The sequence below is a fragment of the Cladophialophora bantiana genome (assembly GCF_000835475.1).
Source record: "Cladophialophora bantiana CBS 173.52 unplaced genomic scaffold supercont1.3, whole genome shotgun sequence".
Lineage (NCBI taxonomy): Eukaryota > Fungi > Ascomycota > Eurotiomycetes > Chaetothyriales > Herpotrichiellaceae > Cladophialophora > Cladophialophora bantiana.
Genome location: NW_015971577.1, coordinates 897080 through 916466, shown reverse-complemented (window position 1 = coordinate 916466; position 19387 = coordinate 897080). Strand labels below are relative to the sequence as shown.

The 19387-nt window shown below is 53.2% G+C and overlaps 7 protein-coding genes across 7 annotated transcripts; 2 read left to right on the top strand and 5 right to left on the bottom strand.

The window, feature by feature from the left end:
• Window positions 1-280: 280 nt before the first annotated feature.
• Z519_02247 (uncharacterized protein) lies at window positions 281-1237 on the top strand (the record flags this gene model as incomplete). The annotated part of the gene is made up of 3 exons (XM_016760004.1): window positions 281-361; window positions 415-556; window positions 621-1237. 3 exons carry the CDS (start codon window positions 281-283, stop codon window positions 1235-1237), a joined length of 840 nt encoding a protein of 279 aa, XP_016623525.1.
• Window positions 1238-2532: 1295 nt separating this feature from the next.
• Z519_02246 (uncharacterized protein) lies at window positions 2533-2871 on the bottom strand (the record flags this gene model as incomplete). The annotated part of the gene is made up of 1 exon (XM_016760003.1): window positions 2533-2871. The coding sequence occupies one exon, from the start codon at window positions 2869-2871 to the stop codon at window positions 2533-2535; it is 339 nt and encodes a 112-aa protein (XP_016623524.1).
• Window positions 2872-4070: 1199 nt separating this feature from the next.
• On the top strand, window positions 4071-5971 carry Z519_02245 (uncharacterized protein; the record flags this gene model as incomplete). Its single annotated transcript, XM_016760002.1, has 2 exons — window positions 4071-4291; window positions 4336-5971. 2 exons carry the CDS (start codon window positions 4071-4073, stop codon window positions 5969-5971), a joined length of 1857 nt encoding a protein of 618 aa, XP_016623523.1.
• Window positions 5972-7419: 1448 nt separating this feature from the next.
• Z519_02244 (uncharacterized protein) lies at window positions 7420-8863 on the bottom strand (the record flags this gene model as incomplete). Its single annotated transcript, XM_016760001.1, has 5 exons — window positions 7420-7917; window positions 7971-8208; window positions 8265-8554; window positions 8615-8669; window positions 8721-8863. 5 exons carry the CDS (start codon window positions 8861-8863, stop codon window positions 7420-7422), a joined length of 1224 nt encoding a protein of 407 aa, XP_016623522.1.
• A 514-nt stretch (window positions 8864-9377) lies between these two features.
• Window positions 9378-11369, bottom strand: Z519_02243 (uncharacterized protein; the record flags this gene model as incomplete). The annotated part of the gene is made up of 1 exon (XM_016760000.1): window positions 9378-11369. The coding sequence occupies one exon, from the start codon at window positions 11367-11369 to the stop codon at window positions 9378-9380; it is 1992 nt and encodes a 663-aa protein (XP_016623521.1).
• A 1590-nt stretch (window positions 11370-12959) lies between these two features.
• Window positions 12960-14157, bottom strand: Z519_02242 (uncharacterized protein; the record flags this gene model as incomplete). The annotated part of the gene is made up of 2 exons (XM_016759999.1): window positions 12960-13291; window positions 13344-14157. 2 exons carry the CDS (start codon window positions 14155-14157, stop codon window positions 12960-12962), a joined length of 1146 nt encoding a protein of 381 aa, XP_016623520.1.
• A 4217-nt stretch (window positions 14158-18374) lies between these two features.
• Window positions 18375-19368, bottom strand: Z519_02241 (uncharacterized protein; the record flags this gene model as incomplete). The annotated part of the gene is made up of 2 exons (XM_016759998.1): window positions 18375-18466; window positions 18522-19368. The coding sequence occupies 2 exons, from the start codon at window positions 19366-19368 to the stop codon at window positions 18375-18377; spliced, it is 939 nt and encodes a 312-aa protein (XP_016623519.1).
• Window positions 19369-19387: the final 19 nt, after the last annotated feature.

Below are 19387 nucleotides of genomic sequence, written 5' to 3'. Positions count from 1 at the left end.
GTGGTCTGTCCCTTGAAGAGTCAAGACGAGGGCCGGGGTCACCGAACAACAAACGCACGGCTCGCCTGAGGCTGGTTGTGGGGGACAAAATCCCTATATCTTTCCCTTTCCCTGCCTCTTCCCACCGCTCTTGCTCTCCTTCAGCGACCTGCCCCAACAGACAGTCCATCATCCTGAACAGAACTTAGTCGTCGACCGGTATCCTTGACAAAGAGACGTCGTCGTATACTCATTTATCACAAGTACGCTCTACAAGCATATCAGATATCCTCAATTCAGGATGAAGTCCTTCGCATCGGCCGTGCCCTTGGCGGCAGCTCTCTTCACCACCTCCAGTCTCGCATGGCTCCCATCCTGCTCGGTATGTCCTGGGCGCACTTCTTGCAAACGATTCTAGTTCTAACAAATTTCTAGTGGTCTGACTGCATGGGAAGTTGGGATGGCACATCCTGCAGTGCTTCCAGCGGTTGGGACTGCCTCTGCTCCAATCAAACTGCCATCTCCCAATTGAACACCTGTGTCGCAACCTCCTGCACGAACACCACTGATCAAGAGGGTGAGTAGCTTCTTGCGAGATAAGAATAGAAAGAGGGAGCCAGTGAGCTAACGTTTGGACACAGCCATCTATGGTGCCATTGCACAGCTTTGTGCCAACGCTGGAAGCCCAGTTTCTGCCTCTCAAGAAGCCACCTTTAGCGCTACCTCCGGTGGCTCTGCCTGGCCTTCTCAGATCACCGCCGCCCCCGGCTTCGGCCCAGGTGGCGGTTGGAACTCGGCTCAGTGGTCAAGCTGGATCTCTGCTTGCTCCACCGGTTTGCCCTCTGCTCCTAGCGGTTGGAACGGTCAAGGTCCATGGGGCGGCCCCGGCATGTGGGGTGGTCACGGAGGTTCTGGTTTCGGGCCCGGTGGCTTCGGTCCTTGGGGCACGAAGGCCAGCGGCGTCAACTGTGATCAATGGACCACATGGACTGCTGGCTGGGGTCCCTTCTCCTCGTGGACCGGCACCTGGTCTGGCTGCAGCACTACGACCAACACTCCTATCCCTGCGACCATCACCACAACTGTCACCACCGACGGCTCGACTCAAGTTATCACCGGCACAACTTTTGGTATCCAAGCCGTTGCTGCTGCTGCCACCACCACCTCGGACTCGGGCAACGCTGCTCCTTCTCTTCGAGGTCTCGGCGCTTGCGGCGCGCTGGTTGCGGCCATCTTTGCCACCATGATCGCTTTGTAATTGATTGCACTTCAAGGAATTGCATTCTTGACAATGGGCACAGTACATTTTTGATACCACTGCATTGGACACGGAGCAAATGAGTACACTGGGACGGTCAGGGACACGAGATTGATGACTACCACTATTATAAGCCTTCATGATGGATTGTATTGTTAATGGGAGTTGGGGGAAGTTGGTCCATATAACTTCGACCCATAAAAGAATGAAAATATTTTGCTCCCAAATATGTGTCGCCCGAATTTCCGATCCGATATCTATCCATCTTGCCATCCGTCGACCACGTGAGCGAGCTGCAAATGTGTTGGGACGAGGCTAGTCGCTGCCAAGAACTGTGCCCGCTCAATCTGCCAATGCATCCTTTGCATTAGCAGCTCGAGCCTAGACTGACATCAAGCAACATGAAAATCGTCTGGTGATCTGATCATCAACTCGAGAGTTTAGGAGCCAGGCAATCACTGTATCGACGAGGCAGAAATCTGAATGAGATGCGATTCTGCAATTCGTACCCTGTACTGGGTACACATGGCGAATCGTCGCTGCCTGATACAAAGTCAGTCACATGCTCCTGCCACGTTGAACGTCTCTGGCCACTACTTCTGCTACTAGTTGGCGAAGCGTCTCTTAGGCATCGTAAACACCAAATCTTCTCTCTCTAAAGATTTCTTTCATCCGCTTCATCCTATGATCCGATCCTCTCCGACTTGACTACAGAAAACCCACTCCCTCATCCAGCCCCTGTCGGCCATGAAAACAATCCATCGCTTCCCTCTGCTCTTGGTCTTTTGGTGCCTCTGCCTTGCCAAGGGGACCTGGGCTCAAGATGACGTTGATGCATGCGCCGTAAGCGACTGACACTTCCTTGGAGAACAATATTCCGTTGATACTAAACTCCTGCAAAGCTCGATTGCGTCGCAAATGTCAATGGCACAAATTGTCAGCGAAGGTAGGATTTTAGTTGTGAGCAATTTTGCGCGATGGGTATCTAACAAAGCGGATAGCGAATGGCCATGCCTATGTGCCAACAACATGTACATCGAAAGACTGAATAACTGTACCGTGGCTTCCTGCAATGCCACCGATCAAGAAAGTCTGTTCAAGCTCCAATGTTGCCGTCGCTGTGCTGAGACTTACCTCTTACAGTCACCTTCTCTGCGATCGCTGAGATTTGCGCAATATTCAGCGTGCCTGTGACTGTAAGTCTCCCGGGTTCTCTGGGAAAGTTGACGTCAATGTCTCAGCCCTCTCTTTGATGGCGATGATCTAGAGATCGAGACTTCTGCCCCAGAATGGTACTAAAGAACGACGCTTACTTGTCGCAAACAACAGATTGGGCCTGAGGCAACTGTTATTACATCGACATCCAACCCTTTGTTCAGCACTGTGGCGATACCAACCCAATCGACCATGCCTCCTGCAACAACTCCCGCGTCTTCAGGTGCTTCTGTGACGTCGATATCGACAAGCAGTGCAAGTAGTTCCATGACCTCGACCGCAAATTCCCCGATCACCTCTGGGACTTCCACTGGCCTGGCAGCCTCCCCGTCGCAGTCGTCGAATGGTGCGGGTCGGTTCAACTCACCTTTGGAATTTATCTTAATCTTGGGCGCGGGAATTGCAAGCCTTGTGAGCATGGTCTCGCTTTGACGGTGGCAGTTCAGTGACCAGCAGCCGGGGACCGAGCCGGATTTCTTAGGGAAACTAAGAGAGTCCATCGGCTTCCAGAAACGAAATCACTGGCGGTCTTTTATGTGTCGAAGCCGAAGAGCAGCGGTTCATGCAGGGTGACCCGCTTGCACAGGGCAGCCAATGACTAATCTGGCAGATAAAAAAGGTCGCAAGGGCTAGCGGCGCCGGGGGGCTGGGGCAGGGAGCGTGGAGGCTTTCAGGAAGCGGCCGGCCCTACTTCTTAGGGATCCCTGGACGTTCTCCAGAGCATCTTCTCCTTTAGCCTAATGCAGTTATGACATAATATCGCACGAATTTGTGAATTTGAATTGTTCCTTGGGAGACTTCTGAAACCCTCCTGTGGACCTGACACTTACGAGGATACCCAGAAATTGTCGGAAATCAAGCCATCCGACCGAATATCCAGTCCCTTGATTCGTATCGGAGACACTTTTTCAGAGAGAAGAGAGGCGGGCAGGAGGTTACCTTGAGGGAGGTTGAGCCGTGCTCGAGAATCGTTTCCCCTTTTTTCTCCCCAAAGTGATGCCCAATTGCCCATCACCCGTTGCGGAAGTTTAAATACCCTAGCAGGCCGCCCCAGGAGGGAGAAAAGGCCATCTTGGGCCGTCTAGCCCCGTTGGCTGCTTTACGGGGCGCAGGCGAGCAGTTGGTGGAGAGGATTGGGCACCATGATCGGCGAGCCCATGTCTTTTTCCCTTTTCCCAGGGCTAGAGCCTCTTTGAGTTGTAGGCAGTAGGAAATTTCCAACCCTAGCAAGCCAATTCCCGGATTTGGAGTGGCGGAAAGGAAGTCCCGGGCGTGGGATGGCGTTTAGCGATCAATAAAAAGAAGGGAGAGCGAGGATCGCTTAGGCCAAATGGTGCGAAGTGGCTCAAACCTCGTCAAACCCGCTGGAAAGTGAGAGAAGGTGATTCCGGGAGGCATGGTGGCATGGTGGCACAAAGGCCAATATAATAGGGCAAAAGGATACGGAATAGTCTCGAGTCAGCCCGAGCAGGGCACCAAGAGGAAAAGATTGTTTCCCTTGTGAGAGTGTGTGCGTCTCCCTCTCTTTCTCAACGTTCTCTTTTTCAAAACCGCAGATGAGGGCTCGGTCGCATGAGTGTGTTGCCGGCTCACCCAGGATTCCAGTTGAGGTCGCAGGATGCTGCACAGGCGGACGAGAGCCAGCAGTAGCAGCAGTAGCAGCAGCAGCAGCAGCAGTGAAGAGAGTTTGCTGTGGTCCTTGTTCCTGCATGATCGAAGCGCAGGAGAAATTCTAGGGCTCTTGGGGCTCCTTGGACTCCGTGGGTTTCTTCTCCCAGCCAGCGCCCGCCAACCGCAGGCAGCATCAGCACCTGCGCTCCTCCCGCCAGAAACACCACCGTGCATCGCCCCTTTCCACTACCACCACCCATTCACTCCCACAGACACGCCCACGTCGCTGCTGTTGCTGCTGCCGCACCCAGCTCCAGCTCCAGCTCCAACCTCAACTCCAATAACACCACCACGGAGCCTGCAGCCCTCGGTCGCAGCCATCTATCACCGCGGGCGCTTGAAAAACAAGCTGTTAGAGATGCACCTGGCCTGACTCCCGAGATCCATCATCCCCAACCTCCTTTTCCAGATCCGCGGCTATTGACCTCACCCTCTGCTGAACCTGCTCCTTCCCCCGACTACCTGCTCTATCAACAGAAGCCTCTCCCCCCTCCACCTGCACCTTCACCTTCACAAGCGCCCAGTTCGAATCGTAGATCCTTCCTCGAAGCGCTGCTCCCGCGGCAGGGCCAAAAACGAACCATTCCTCCCGATAACCGCTCTGCCACTTCGCGCGTCCTCAATCCCATCAACTACGTCCCCCGTCCTACCCCAGTCCGAGTCCAGCCACAACGGCCTCAGCTTTCCACCGACGTTGGCGGCGGTGCTCGCGGCACGGGGGAGGTCCATACTCTTCTTTCCCTTCCCGAACAACGTCGCTCACGTCAACATTCTCCCACGGACCCCATTGTTGAACACAGTCCCCATCTCACCCCTACTGGCGACCGAACCAGCATAGGCCTCCCTTTTAATCAACAGCGCGGCAACAATTTCCTTCCCGAATCTTCCTCACGAGGTGTGGAGCCGATGGTCGACCTGGAAAAGCAAGAACCCGGCGGGCTCAAGCCGCCTGAACGGGGACACACAGTACCTACGTCTAAATTTAATGGGGATAACACGACGACGACGCAGCAGCAACAGCAGCAGCAGCAGCAGGGCTCTGTGCTAGGACAAAGCTATGGCGTCAACCCCCTGGACCAACCTCTACAACCCCCTCGCCGCATTACCTCTCACAAGTCATTGAAACGAGCACAATCAGCCGCATCAATACACTCCTCTGCATTTGGTGGGAGGACATACACAGACAGCGGCCAACCCCCAAATACAGCATCACTAGAAGACGTCGAAAGAGGAGCACCCAATGGAGATGAAGACAGCGATGTCGCTGAAGAACTGGCCTGGGGCCCTTCCCACCCTTGTTTCCCACATCGGAATCCACACGTCCCCATACACTCACCCGAGTACTCGGCCACCCGCATTATCCGCATCCGGCGCGACTGGATGGTGGTGGGCGATCTCGCACCTACGTTCTCAAACATATACCCCGAAATCCTCGACCCATTAATGCAAGAACAAGAATTTCGTTACGTAATCGAACACATCAATCAAACTCTCTGTCAAGCATACGACCCTTTCTCGGCATGGAACTGGTTTGATGGCACAATGGGTGTACTAACAGGGTGGTTGTGGGAAGACTTTCGACCCTGGGGAATCAAAGGCGCTCTAAGGGGCCTAGAAGAATGGTTGGAGGACTGGAATCATACCGTCGGTGCGCGGGATGGCGTGAAGCTTATTCCCTTGAGGAGGACCGGGTACATGAATCTGGATATCCAGATCCCCGATCCTCAGGTCAGAGTCGTGGGTGAGGATGGGGAGAGTCAAGGCCCACGACCTAATACAGAAGGGACGGGGACAGGGATTGCGCCACCGCAGAGCGCAACGGTCGGCTTAACGGGCAGGTCGCCCTAATGGGCTGGTTGCGATCTTGCGCATGAGCTGAGAAGGCAAAAGAGATGTGCTGGCGCCTTGGAAGGTGCCGAGGGGGAACCTCCTTCTTTCCTTTGTCTTGCTTATCTTATACTTGTGCATATTGGACACATTTCAGGGGGCGTCGTGGCTGCGAATCACAGGATCCAGGGCATCTTAGCGGGGGTTATAGCATGGCGTTTTCGATGTCTTTTGAGCCACACGAGCATCGGTAATGGGATTGGAATATAGGAGCGTGTCCCAAAAGAGACGCAGCGTTCGATACCGAAGGGCGAACAGCCGTCAGTTGGTCAGTTTGTATTGTTTACATATTCCACAAGACTGTCGGTCCAGGCGGAGGCAGGGTCAAAGGGATTCTATCTTGGTATCATTGTATGTGTACAGCTAGCCGCTCGATGACATGAAAACAAGCTGCAAGTTCATCATTCCCTCTCCCTCGTCATCTTCCGACTATTTTTCTTCCCTTTTCCCTGTTAATGTGAAGAAGCGGGTTTCTCCTGAGTGAGACCTGGAGGACTCTGTAGCATGAACAATGTCCTTGAGCATGGGCAGTGTATGTATGTAGAGCAGAGGCATATACATACCCCGTGAAAACAAGGAGGGAGAAAAGGGGGAGAAGAGGCCTCGGATCTATTTAGAAAAGGTACCTTGGGGCAGGTACATCCATACATGTAAACCTATGTCGCCAAGGTGTATTCTGCGGATGCATAACAGCAAGGGAAAAAGCAAGCAAGAAAAGACGCTGGTTGAAATTGATTCCAATCCAGTGACATGTCCACATGATTTCAAGTGCCGACGCCTCTGCAATCCAATCCTCCTTACCTCCTTGCCCCTTATCACTCCGCCGGTGTTCGTTCCCAAGCACCATCTCCCGCATCTCCATCACTATCCATCAACGCAGAGTGTTCTTGCGTGCCTGTTCAGCCCGTTCACTCCATTTGGTCTTGGTCAATCTAGGTCATCCACCACTGGTCTCCCCCTGCCGACAGCTCTGGTAGTTGGTCGTCCCAGTGTGTTTCCGGTTGACGCTGTTGTCGTGGCTGTTCGTCCGTCCGCGTTTCGATGTGCCCGATCACCAAAGGTTGTTGCTCCGAATGGTTCGGTCACAGGTGGGCGAAGTCGTTATTCTTCGGAGGTTCTGCTTCTCTATCAACGCTGGGCTCGTCGATGCGTGGCTCGTCCTGGCCAGCAGCACAAGGATCCCCTCGTCGCTCATTCTGACACTCTCCCTCTGCTGCCCTCAAACGCTGCCCATTTTCAAGGTGGTGATACTTTATGCATTGCATGTGCGCAGCACATTGCATGGTGCGATAATCTCCAGCTCCGTAGAGTCTCATCCTGTGACGAAGGACTTCCCCGAAAGTCTCGAATGCTGCAGACCATTGACCAGCCTCTTCCATTGCCCGCGCTCTGTAAAACAGGAAATCCGCTCAAGCATCGGCCCAAGTTTCTGGACTCTGAGCCTGGCAGCAGGTTCGGAGTCCCTCTTCGATCCAGAAGTCGCTTTCCGCGTAGTTTCCAAATGTTAAATGAGTCGCTGCCAGCCGAGAATGGCGTACCAGAAGAGAGGTGAGACTGCTTTCAGTCATGTACTTTCTGCGTCTGGAAAAACACATCCTGTAGAGCTTGTTAGCTTGTTTCAGGGCTGTACTCAAACTGCCAAACAACACAGAAACATCCCAGAGACATCTGAGCACCTCTTCCATTCCAGCATAGTCTTGCCTGAGACCCGGTGCCATTATGTCTTTCCCAGACAACATGATCATCTCCGATATTGTGAAAACATTATCAAAAGATCGAATCAGAGCCCTCAGAAGCAACGATACCAGGTGACCATCACCATACACATTGCCTGTTTTCTCCACAATGTTACGGCTCACCATCCTTTTTTCATCGTCGATGCCGGAGACCGTGTACCTTGGACGCAACTGGCTATTATTCTCAGCAAATTCATCGTCAAGTATCCACAATCGTGTTTTACCATTTCTGGAATCAATTCGAGCGTATCGAGCAAACGACCTTGTATACTGATCAGGGACTTGTTTTGATCTATGGCCACCAAAGCACTATAGGCTCTTGCAATGAGCTTATCGAGAAACCCGGCGACCTCATCCGAATAGACAACGTCCAGATTAGGATCTGCACGCTCGCCATGGGTTTGGAAAAGCACCTTAGCATAGTGCAAGGCCTGGTCTTGGGTCCGCAACGGCTCGGGAGAACTGAGGGGCGCAAGCTAGGAGATCGAGAAGCAAGAACCAGATCCTGATTAATGTACTGGAAAAGCACGACGTGGTCGCCTCCGGCGAAAGGTGAGCGATCAGCACCCTGTCTCGTATCCTTAGGTCCAGCTTCATCAGAGTTTCCTCCGACAGATGGGCTTGGAGTGCGATATTCCACACCGTCAGGAGTATGTGGGACCGGCGAAAAGCATGCTGGATTGAGGCGTGTACGCTTCCAGTAATGTTCGACATTCTCGCGGGAGCGAAGCTGTCCCCGGATCAGGAAAGTGGTGTCCATTCCCTGTCTTTCCCGTAGTTTTTGGAAGGCAAAGATCATGTCTGATTGCTGCAGTCGAGGTCAGATTGATTGTCGATCTGCCTGACACACAAAAGACCCGCTGCCCACCTGGTTCTTCTTGTCGAGCCTCCATTTTTTGATATACGTCTTGTAGTGGCATTCTCTTCAGCCGTTGTTAATTGCCAAGCGCTTGTCGAAATGATACAACGCTCACCTAGCATGGAACCCTTGCTGTCCGACAATCTCCACGACCTCGGGAAACTTCTTCCTTTGATTTTGATAGAGGTCTGTGAAAGTCGGGCGGATCTCCTCCCATTCTGTACGCGTATGGGGGTGAAATTGTCTTCGAGGCCCCATAGCCACCGCTGAAGAGTCCCGGCTGGGCTGGGAAAAAGAAGAGGATATCTCGAGCGACATCTCGTAAGAATGTCGCTGGCACGAGCGTCTCCATCACCTTTAACTGTCGTGCCTGCGGCCCCAGACACAGTGGCCAAACACAAAAGTCGCTGGACGGTCAGGTCGGCTGGGGATGGCCAAGTTCATAGCCTCAGCATTGCAAAAGTCGTTGCAGACAAAGGCCGCGCAGGCGCTAATGCATGGCTGAGCTGCGTGCAGCATTAGTGGCTCGTATTCCAGAAGAAATGAAACACGGTTGGCCTGAGATCAGACCGTCACGCATCCAACATCTCAAGGAGGAGAATCCCAGAGGCGACGGTGTGTCCGATCGATGGCATCACAGACACACCACGCTGTTTGCCGCGGCGATCAATTGATTGATCCATTCTGGCCTTTTGCAAAGCCGAAGGCGTCCCCCGTCCTGCTGTGATGGGCTGCCAGCCTGATGGCAACAGGTTTGTTGGTCTGTCTCTTCTTAGTCGTCCTTCTCCTGCAGCGCGCTCTCTCTATTCCTCAAGAACTCTTCCACAACACCCTGGAAATCGGTCGCAATGTACGGCTCGAAAAACTCCCTGAACCAGTTCTTGATCGCATTCCACCAACCTGTCTCCTCCATCGGCAGAGCTCCGCCATGCCGCTCCCGCATCCGATATCGTTTGCGCTGCGACTCTACCCCCAAGTCCCGGCACAGTACGTCGATGTAGCCTCGTGCCTCAAGGATCAATTCTGGCGCTCTTGCGCCACGAAACCCGTAGCGGCGTTCTTGGAAGGCTTGATTGAAGCGTATTTCGGCATCGGCGAGGAGTTTGAGGTCCTCAGCCCCTCGACCATGCTTTCTCAACTCCTCACGTCTCGGCTTTGATGTTGACAAAGGCGGTGGGATGGTCAATCTGTCGGCGTCAACTCTGTCGAGGAGAGGCATCGGCACTCGAGCGAAGAGATTTTCAAGCCACGCCACAGCCCAAAGCGCTCCAATTTCCGATGTAGCTGCCGTCTGGGCAGACGATATGAAGCCAGCAAAAGCGAGCGTGCGGTCGTCCCTGGCAAAGTGGCTGGACGGGATGATGAAGCGATAGAGACCCCATCTCGTATGCGAAATGGTACTGGTAGGGTCTTGACGTTGGAAAGGTGTTTGGTTTAACGTCCCGGGGAACAGCTTTCGTATCTTGCCGTCGTAGAATTCAAGGGGTGGCAGAGCCGAGTCACTTGGGGCTACGGGAGACGGTATGGGAACAGCGCCCTTTGTAGATGCCGACAGGGTTTTGTTCTTGTTCCTGATTCTGTGCAAGGGTACGGGGAGGCCGATCTCTGCTGCTTCTTCCGGCTCAAAGAAGTCAACGCCAGGCTCCCAGCCTATACTCCAAATAATGGCATCAGCTGGGAGACGCCTCTGTCCCCTGTCCTCCTCGTCCACGACAATTTCTCTGCCCTCACATCTCAGCGGTGTTGCACGATAGACGGTGAGTTTGTCGGGGTTGTCCTCATGCAACGCATCGAAGAACGGATGACCCTCTACAATCAGACTGAGGTAGGTGGCGTAGAAGAACATGGACTTTCCCTTCGGCTGAATTTTCGCAGAGTTTCGACTCTTCCCGTAATGTATCTCTCTCGTGATCGCCCAGCTCATCAAATTGAGGAATCCTTGTACGATCCAGGTGCCTAAAATCCAACGTCCAGAGTGGAGAAAGCAGTACCAAAACCCGCTAGTGCTCCAAATCGACGGCGAAAAGATGGGAAACAATCTTGTGACCGCGAGCGCCAAGGGGTTGGGCTTTGCATCGGGATGAGAGATGATCAGAGGCGCGCCCTGATCTGAAGGCCGAATGATCCAGTGGACTCGCTTGTTGGAGGCGAGGAAGACTGAGCATGCCTCAACAGCTGATTTGCAGCCTCCGATCACGACCACATCTTTCACCGTGGCATCTTTGGAGATGTTCTCGTGCATGCGGCCTAGGTCGCGCGAGTGGACAGCAGTACCAGTATAAGCGGAATCAAAGATGGGGATCGGCCTAGGCTTTGAATACAGTCCCGAGGCGACTATGAGCTTGTCGCACTCGAGCACTTCTCCGGACGCCGTCTCGACAGACCATCCTGGTTGCGATGGCGCTTTTCGCTTGTAGACTTTGACGACGGTCGCGGAAAAACGAATCTTGTCGTATACATCAAACCTGCGAGCGTACGATTCCAGATACGCCTGTTCTCTGGCTGCTGGGATCAGTGAGTTCCACGGATGGTCAGCATCTACCATTGAGAAGTCGGAAAGTTCGTAGTATCCATTGGGGGCTTGGACCGTCAAGCCCGGATAATGACGCTCTGTCGTCCACACGCCGCCTGGGTTCTTGGCTTCGTCGAGGACGATCAGGTCGAGCGGTCGCTCGAGATGGTTGCAGACTTGCAAATAGGTCTTTGCGGCGACAAGGCCAGCGAGGCCAGCGCCGATGATGATGACACGTGTTGGAGCAGACATGAGTAGTGATGTTGGGGCTATGTAGAGTCGTTCTTTGTACCTCGCCCCAACGATAATATGAGATAGCCAACACAGACCTGGCTATCCTTGGACGCCTGACGTTTGCCCGGTTGTGGACCAATCTGGCCATGTGCGCTTCCGTGTCAGAAAGAGACAAATGCGATGGTGTCGAGGGTTCTTTGGGTCTTAGTTCAGCTGATGGCTTGCCCGGGAGCATCTTCACACACGCGAGCAAAGTACCAGGCTGCAATGCTGCAACAGCTTTCGGAGTCGTCACCATTGTTGAATAAGAAAGGTGAGGCTGTCAGAACGTCCGAGCCCCTCTACCCAAATCGACTGGTTGACGCTGTTTATGATTGGCATGCTGCGCACAGGCGAGGACCCCAGACGTTGCAACACTGTCGACGAATCCCGCTAGAAGACGGTCCACACAGCTGCTCGATTTTCCAAGTTTCTGCATGGTTCTTCTCAATCCGTCGTCGAACTAGCCATATTGAGGATTTTCGCGAGCTGGCCTCCTGAGTGGAGTAGGGACCTTCAGCCAACAATCCAAGTCGGCACAGGTATTCACAGCTCTTGTATGGATACGTCGTCGAACTCGATTACCTGAAACAAGCCCGGCACTCACCGTCGCGACCGAGTTAGTGATCGTCTGAGTCAAGATCCTATTCTCTCAATTAGTGGCCGGCGGGTGATCGCAAGCAAGGCAGCAAAGTGACGCCTCCTTCGAAGCGAAACAGGGATCTGGCTTCGACATAGGCCACCGAGGCGAGCGCCTACCGAGAACCATGGCCGCTTGATGCAAGGAAGATTCCTGTCAAGTAGTAAGGGTGCGGGAGATAGGGGCGAACCGTCGAATAGGTCTATTTTTGCGGACGTATCGAATCGTGAATGTAGATATGTATATATTCTAGCACTCCCTTGTTCGAGTCTCCCTACTGGGTCTGATTGGGGAGACCAGCGGCCAGATTGCCCAGGGGGCTGATGACCACGCTGGAATGCAGGAATCAAATCATTGTCAGAGCAAGGCGTTGATTGAAAGTGAGGTTGGATAAAGTGGTCCCTGATGGCGGGACCGTCACTCGATCGCACCGTTCGGTGCCACCTCTGATTGGAAACAAAACATAGGGAACTACCTCCAGCCATATTCGGAAGCTTTGCACTGCTTCAAATCCGCCGTCCTCTCTTCACCCAAAGGAAGAGGGTTGAGAAAGCCCGAAACGGTACCGATCAACATGACGGCAGCTATTTTTACAGAAGATTCCTCCTTTACATGCTTGGAGCCATGCAAACAAGATAGCAAGGGCCAACAAAAAGTAGAATTCCGCCCGCCTGTTCCCATACTTTTCCCCCGTCGGAATGCTTTTTGCTGTGAGCCAGGATTACCGGTTCTCACAAATCATAGTCGTACATCATGCAAGTCGAAAAAGCGTCCTGGTCATACAAACTCATGTATCATGAAGAAGAGAACAAGGTATAATTCATCAATGTAATGAAATGCCGTTGCCCACAAAGGAAAAAGGGTTTTCGAGTCGTAATATGTCGTAGAGTCGTGGCTGCAGAGATCACGATGCTGATACTGAGCCTGCTTCAGCTTGGGCTCTCGTTTGATTGTCGTTTGAGTCCACCACGAGGCAGGAGGTCGAGGCAGACTGAGAAGATATGTACGATCTGCTCTTCCCAGATGCCCATTTCGAAGTCGACGAGTCCATACTGTTCGAGTTGATCGCACATGCTCACCAATTCCTCTATCAAACTTGTCATCGCGTCGGCCGAGAGCACATCCACAGGTTGTCTCTTTGTTCTCAAGGCTTCTTCTGTGATTTCTTTTTGCTTTTGTCCCAGAGCCTCCCAGCAAAGGTTCAATTCTCGCCAGAAGTCAATGCGCTCCGCATGTCTCGTCTCGTCGTCGTGGTGCAGACCTGGAAACCATTAGGATCGTGTCCCATGCCACTCAGCAAAGATTGATCTTACCCAAAGCAGCCACCGAGTTGACAAGCCACCGAGAGAGCGCAAGCAGCTTCTCGCTGGCTGCTGTCACTCTGCCCGCAATGATCGCATCGAATGTGGCCCTCAGCTGCTGGTGGTAGTCTCGCAGACCCTGTTCGAGCGCTGCTTGGACACCGCTCAGTACAGCTGGAGCTTCTGGCTCCGCATGTTCCATGACAGGGAAGTCGACATGCCCCGCAGCATAAGATTGACCCATAGATGGTCGAGTCACTGCCACATGGCCATAGCTGCTCTGCTCCGGTTGAGAAGTCAGGTACTGAGCCGGCCCGGAACTCAACGTCGCTCCTGCATGCTCGCTCTGCTGCATGTATTGGGGCATCGCGAATTGGCTTGTCATCACCTCGAGTGCCGTCTGTCGCTGCTGGAAAGGGATGTTTTCGTAAAGACCCTGTGGTCCCACCGGCGGAAGCATGGTGGAAGCGCCGTACTGCGAAAACGGTTGGTGCTGTTGTTGGGACGGAGATGCCTGGACTTGTTGCTGTCTGGAGGCCTGCGACATGTATGCGGGAGAGTATTGCATCTCAACTCCTTGCATCGGGCTACTACTCTGCAAGTGGGAGCTCCCATACTGCGGTTCTTGATACCCATAGCCAGTATAGCCCGAAAGATATGGTCGCGTCATTGGAGGTCTCCCGACATCCGTTCTCGCTGGCGTTGCTGGCTGTGTAAACCTGTCGCCCGAGGGTGGGCCCATGGCATCTCCTGGTAGAGGGCGCGATGGCGCATGTGATTGGTATGGTGGTCCATACTGGGTGCGCCGACGGTCATTGCCGTCCATTTAAGGAAAGCAGACTCGTCTGTCGACGCCAGGTTGACAGAAACAGTCTTGCACCTCCTGAAGATAGTGTGCCCTGATGTGATATGGTGGACCTGGAAGGACAGCCTCCTCCTTAACCCACGGATACCTCTCCTTTCCCCCTTGCCTGAATTCGTTCCCTCATGCAACCAATACCAGGCGGACAGAGGCAGGGGGCCGATATCGCAATATCGGCAGAGAGTTTGCGCCGGTCTCGTGTGATGTTTGCCCGCACAGGCGTAGCGAAGTAAGATGGTTGAAAGAAAAGATTGACGCCGCCTCTCAAGCCGGGAAGACTTCCAACGAAAGACAACAGAAGTGCGAAAATGGTTTCGAATTGCCGCCTGCTCCAAAATACTATGTTGAATGGACCAGCGGATGGAGCTTCCTTGGTTGGATATTCGGTCGCTTGGATATTCGGTCGCTATCCCGTTCTCTCGCTTCGAGCGTCCAAGGCGCAAGTCGTTGAGTCAACCACAAATAAATAGACGGCGATTCCCGCCGCACATGGAGGCGCGAATGGTCTCAGGATATGCTCCAAGTCAACAGCCAAAAGAAAACGTCTCGCGCAACAGTTTCGTACAGGGTGGATGAGGTGTCGAAGGATAGGTGGGGGTTCAGTGGCGTCAACAGGGTGGATAGAAGGAATATATCGAAATGTCAAGACACGAACGCAAGTACATGGAGGAAAGGATCGTACGAAACAAATAAAGGAGCGTTCGGTAGCATAAGAAGAAGATCCAGGTACCTTGGAGTTGTGGAGGAATGCAATGTATACAAAAAGGCCTGAAGTGCAGCTGCCGTGGCAGGCGAAAGTGCGCACGACTCAAATCAATAATAAACACTTTAACCAAGGAGACTTGGATGGGGAATGGCGCAGATACCGCATGGCAGTAATAGATGGGTCGCTCGTTCCTGGTACGTCAAAGTTAACTCCTCCCAACGCGGCCGGTGATGTCGATTTTCAGCGAGTTCCAGCAGAGCAAGCAAGGCGTTTCTTGCCGGGTGTCAAAGAGAAAAGTCTTTTGAAGTGGGCAGCGCCACAGGAGGACAGAGATGCCCACCACGCCTGGGGGCGAATGCAAAGGGTCCGTTTTCGAAGAGGCCAGTCTGTGGGAGACCACCTCTGGGCGTCGGGTTCGAGGCAATTCCCGCCCGGTCAGTTCGCTGCTGTACTCGGTACCCAGGGCTTCAAAATCAAGCTGTCACCTCCCAGTGGACATTGGCGACACTGCCCAAGGTTCATGGATGATGAGTGATGACACCCTCGCCAGCGTCAGAATGGGATGACCCTTGGCGAAACCAGGCAAAAGAGCATCTGAATGGGCATGACGTCCCCGCCAGTGGATCTGTTCCAGGACCATTGCAAGGGGTTCGCTAAAGGCCGAAGGGCCTTCTCATCAAGCGCAAGGGAGCTGAACTAGCCACTGGTCTGACGAGGCTTGCATCTTTAGCCTGCCACTGGCACCCACCTGCCGGAGCGCCAGGCGAGATTTAGAGTGTGGCGCCCAAGGAACATCAAGCAGGGGGTCATGCAACCTGGTTGGACCTCAGTCTTTCATACCATCCGCATCACACCTGATCCTAGGCGTGAGGATTGGCTGCCCCGTCGTGGCCTGGATTGCGCACAGGCGGGAGAAGCTCCAGACGATGCTCTAGAAGAAGGCATTAACCAAGACGACAAGTCGCGAGTGCTCAACCTCAGCTGCAACGGTCTCTATCCATCGGGCCGATGAGGTGATGGCCACACTTCTTTCTGGGGCTGCTGATTGATCCTCAAGTAATTATTATAAAGGGCCCTCAGGTCCGACTCGAGGATGTGCTGTGTCACACAGGGCCAATGGGCAGCTGTACAACCGCCATTCGACAGATGGCACCGTGTGTAAGGATTCGAACAATGCTCGAATTTCGCTGTGGCTGTGTGCAGACTACTCTAACAAGTTCCCTTGACCATAACCGACTGCGATGCCTCGGTCGAGGAGGGCAAATGTGATCTCTCAAACGGATGGATCCTCCGGTGCCTTGTCGCGAAACGAGTCTTCCAGACAACGGACAGGATATCCTAAAAAAAATTAGCAATGTGTAGTACCGCTGTGGTCAGCATTACTCTGGCTTGGAAATCGTCCCAAAGGCAGTTGTCCGACATCGATTGAAACTGTCTACAGCTCAATCGAGGACCCAATTCTTTCTATTCCAACATTAACTTGTCGACAGTGTACCTGACATCCCCTCGATCTAGAGGCGTTGTCGAGCCGAGCCTCATTAGCCAGTCGGATGGCAACAGTGGAAGCATCGACCCAAAGATCTGGCGAGCTGTCAGCTAGAGCCCGTGAAGCGTGAGTAATGCGCCTGTGTCAGAGGTGGCTGCAATGCAATACCCGCGCCTAACCTGTCATATGGCTGATGAAGCCACGTCTGTTATCCATACCGAGTACGCATCCTCTCTTTCGTATCTACCTAGAGTCCATAAAATTGTTGTCTATCCCACCTGGGAATTCAGCAACAATCTCCCGGTCATGCAAACAGCACGCACCAAGCCACCCACTTATTACCGAGTACTCGTGCTCCAATTTTGTCCTCGGGGCTTGACCTGCATGCTGTATGCATCTTCGGGGACGCGACGAGGCGGCCTTGGACTCTTACGTCCAATGATATCTTTGACATAATTTCAGATGCATTATTGGCATATCCGTGCGACGGCGGCGGAGTGGGAACAAGGAGTCCTGCAGCATGCATTTGTTTCACACCTGGTTCCTTGGGTGGTTTAGGTTCCCAAAAGATCTCCGCAGCCCGACAGCAAAATCAAATTTTTTTTTTATGGAAATTGGTAAGATTGAACGCATTCTGACCTGTGGCCTTGCTACTGAACACAGCCCAAACTGGTTCAGGCACAGTGGTAGTGGTAAGTCCCGATGAGCATCTTAAACTTCCTCTGGTGGGGTTGTTTGATGTGTACCAGTAGGTAAGTATTTTTGTGCCGTATTGGAGATGAATGATCCTGGAGGGCTCGTTTAGCCGCACTAGGCTGTGGCTTAGAGGCTCACCAGGCCGCGTTTCAGTTGTCCGTTTCATGTCCATTGTGGCTCGGTCCTTGTCAACATCTACTGCGCTCGTACACAAACAGTTGGTGCGCCCGTCATGACACGAGCTGCAGCGAGGCCGTCAGGAAGGGGTTTGTTGTGCTCATACCCGGAATGCTAGAACTATGCGGTCTCATATGCGTCTGTGATCTGCGAGCTTTCGATAGTGAGTTGTCCGGCCGTTCGGCGGATTCCCCGTGGCGCTTATGCTCAAGTTCGAACACTGCCACCACTGCCCATATAGGTAGGTACTTGTAAGATTTTGGACACGCGTTTCAGGTGGAAAACAGGCCCCGACCGGCGACCGTTTTTCTGGAAGACGATCTCCGAGGCAGCCTTGGACGTTGAGCCGCCTTGATGGCTCCACTGGACCAGGGTGTAACCCATTCATTCTATTTTGCGAAGTTGCGTGCAGAGAGCACCGAGCTCGGCTTTGATGGGTAATGGCGAATCGGCATGTGCAAGTCAGTATTCCATCAGGCCGAAGTCTTGCAGAGGTATACCGGAATCTCGCTTATGGCCTCACCACGACGGTGTCGCCCGCAGGAAACTATATCACAGGCATCGCTGGGAGATCTGACATCTCGCTTGCGTGGGCGTTGAGACGGTTGACAGACCCTCTGGTGATGGTGAGATTGGCGCAGTCAGAATCAAAAGAGTAACCATCATAACGAGATGACTTGGTGCGACGCGGCATGCTGGGACCAAAAAATATCAAGTTGCCTCGTGTATCAAAATCGAGGCACGTGAACAGCACCAATGTCAATGCCATGCGGCGCCGACCACACAACTCCCTAGGTATGTCTGTGTTACTCTACTACAGGGCTGACAAGGTCTTACAATGCCGATTGAATGGTTTGGCACCCGATTCCATCACGCAGCAGGTCGAGCCATTGTTCCGTGCAATGAAAATTCAAGTCGGAATTAGATCTTATCCTCTCGAGGAGCCACGGACCACGAGATCAATGACCACGAAATTTTGAGCTCACCAACCCTTGCCATCTGCAGGTCATCTAGTCCCACAACGATCTGACCTGGATCTGGACGGGGATCCGGTATACAAGTGACATTGATACATTGTACTGTACAGAAACAAGTACCACCGGCGTAGCTCGTTTCTCACCGTTTGACCCAAGCTGGTCTCTTTCGAGCCTTGAGCCGACCAGGTTTCTTCCGTTCGACACGTCTGGGATCCGAAGTAACACAGCCGGCTGGATTAACAATTAGAGACTGAAAATGAACACAGCTGGAACAAACTTCGCTTACCTCGTCGCAAAGCTGGCTTAAGAGCTGGTTCGTGTACCAGCAGAGCCTTGGCGAGCGCCAATGTGATGGACTCGGCCTGACCAGTAACTCCCCCTCCAGAGACCAATGCGAAAACGTTGTACTTATCCATCCTTTGTGTGATCTTCAACGCCCACAAGGCGCTCTCTCGGTCGTGCGGCCGTGGGAACGCCTGTACGATACTGCGTCCATTCACCAGCACATCTCCTGTGCCTTCCACCAGATACACCTTGGCCGAAGACTCTTTCCTTCTCCCTATGCCAACAGACCTGCCGTACTCGTCGATTTTGCCAGGATTTGCCTTCTGTATCTCTTCTGAACCTGGGCGTCTGAACCGTGACAGTATTTGCTTGACTTCCTTGGGACAGTACCTGGGATGGATCTTGTTCAATCGTGTCAAAAGCACCAGCACCTTTGAGTACTTTGAGGCGGCCACCTGTTCACCAGTCGAGCTTCGGTACTGATTGAGTTTCAGCCAAGCAGGCCGCGGTATCTGGTCTGGAGGAGCTGTGGGTAGTGATGAATGCTTCTTGACAAGTGATTGTAAGAGTAAAAGGTGGTCGTTGAAGACCGGAGAGGCTGTGAAATAGGAGGGCGACCGTGGAAGGATTCGAGCCGGCACAGATGTAGAGTCATCAAGATCTATCTCGGGCGCAGCGCGGATCTGAGCCTCTGCGGCGGCAGACTTTGTCGTAGAGAATCTATGGTGCTGCACAAGAGGCTGGATCCATTGACGATAAGCTGTCAATTGGATTTTGTCGTGAAGTCGGCATTGGCGACACATCCACGAAATGGAGGAGGGGAAGGCCCGCGCTGAAGGGCGCGCCATGTTCTATAGGGGATGAATA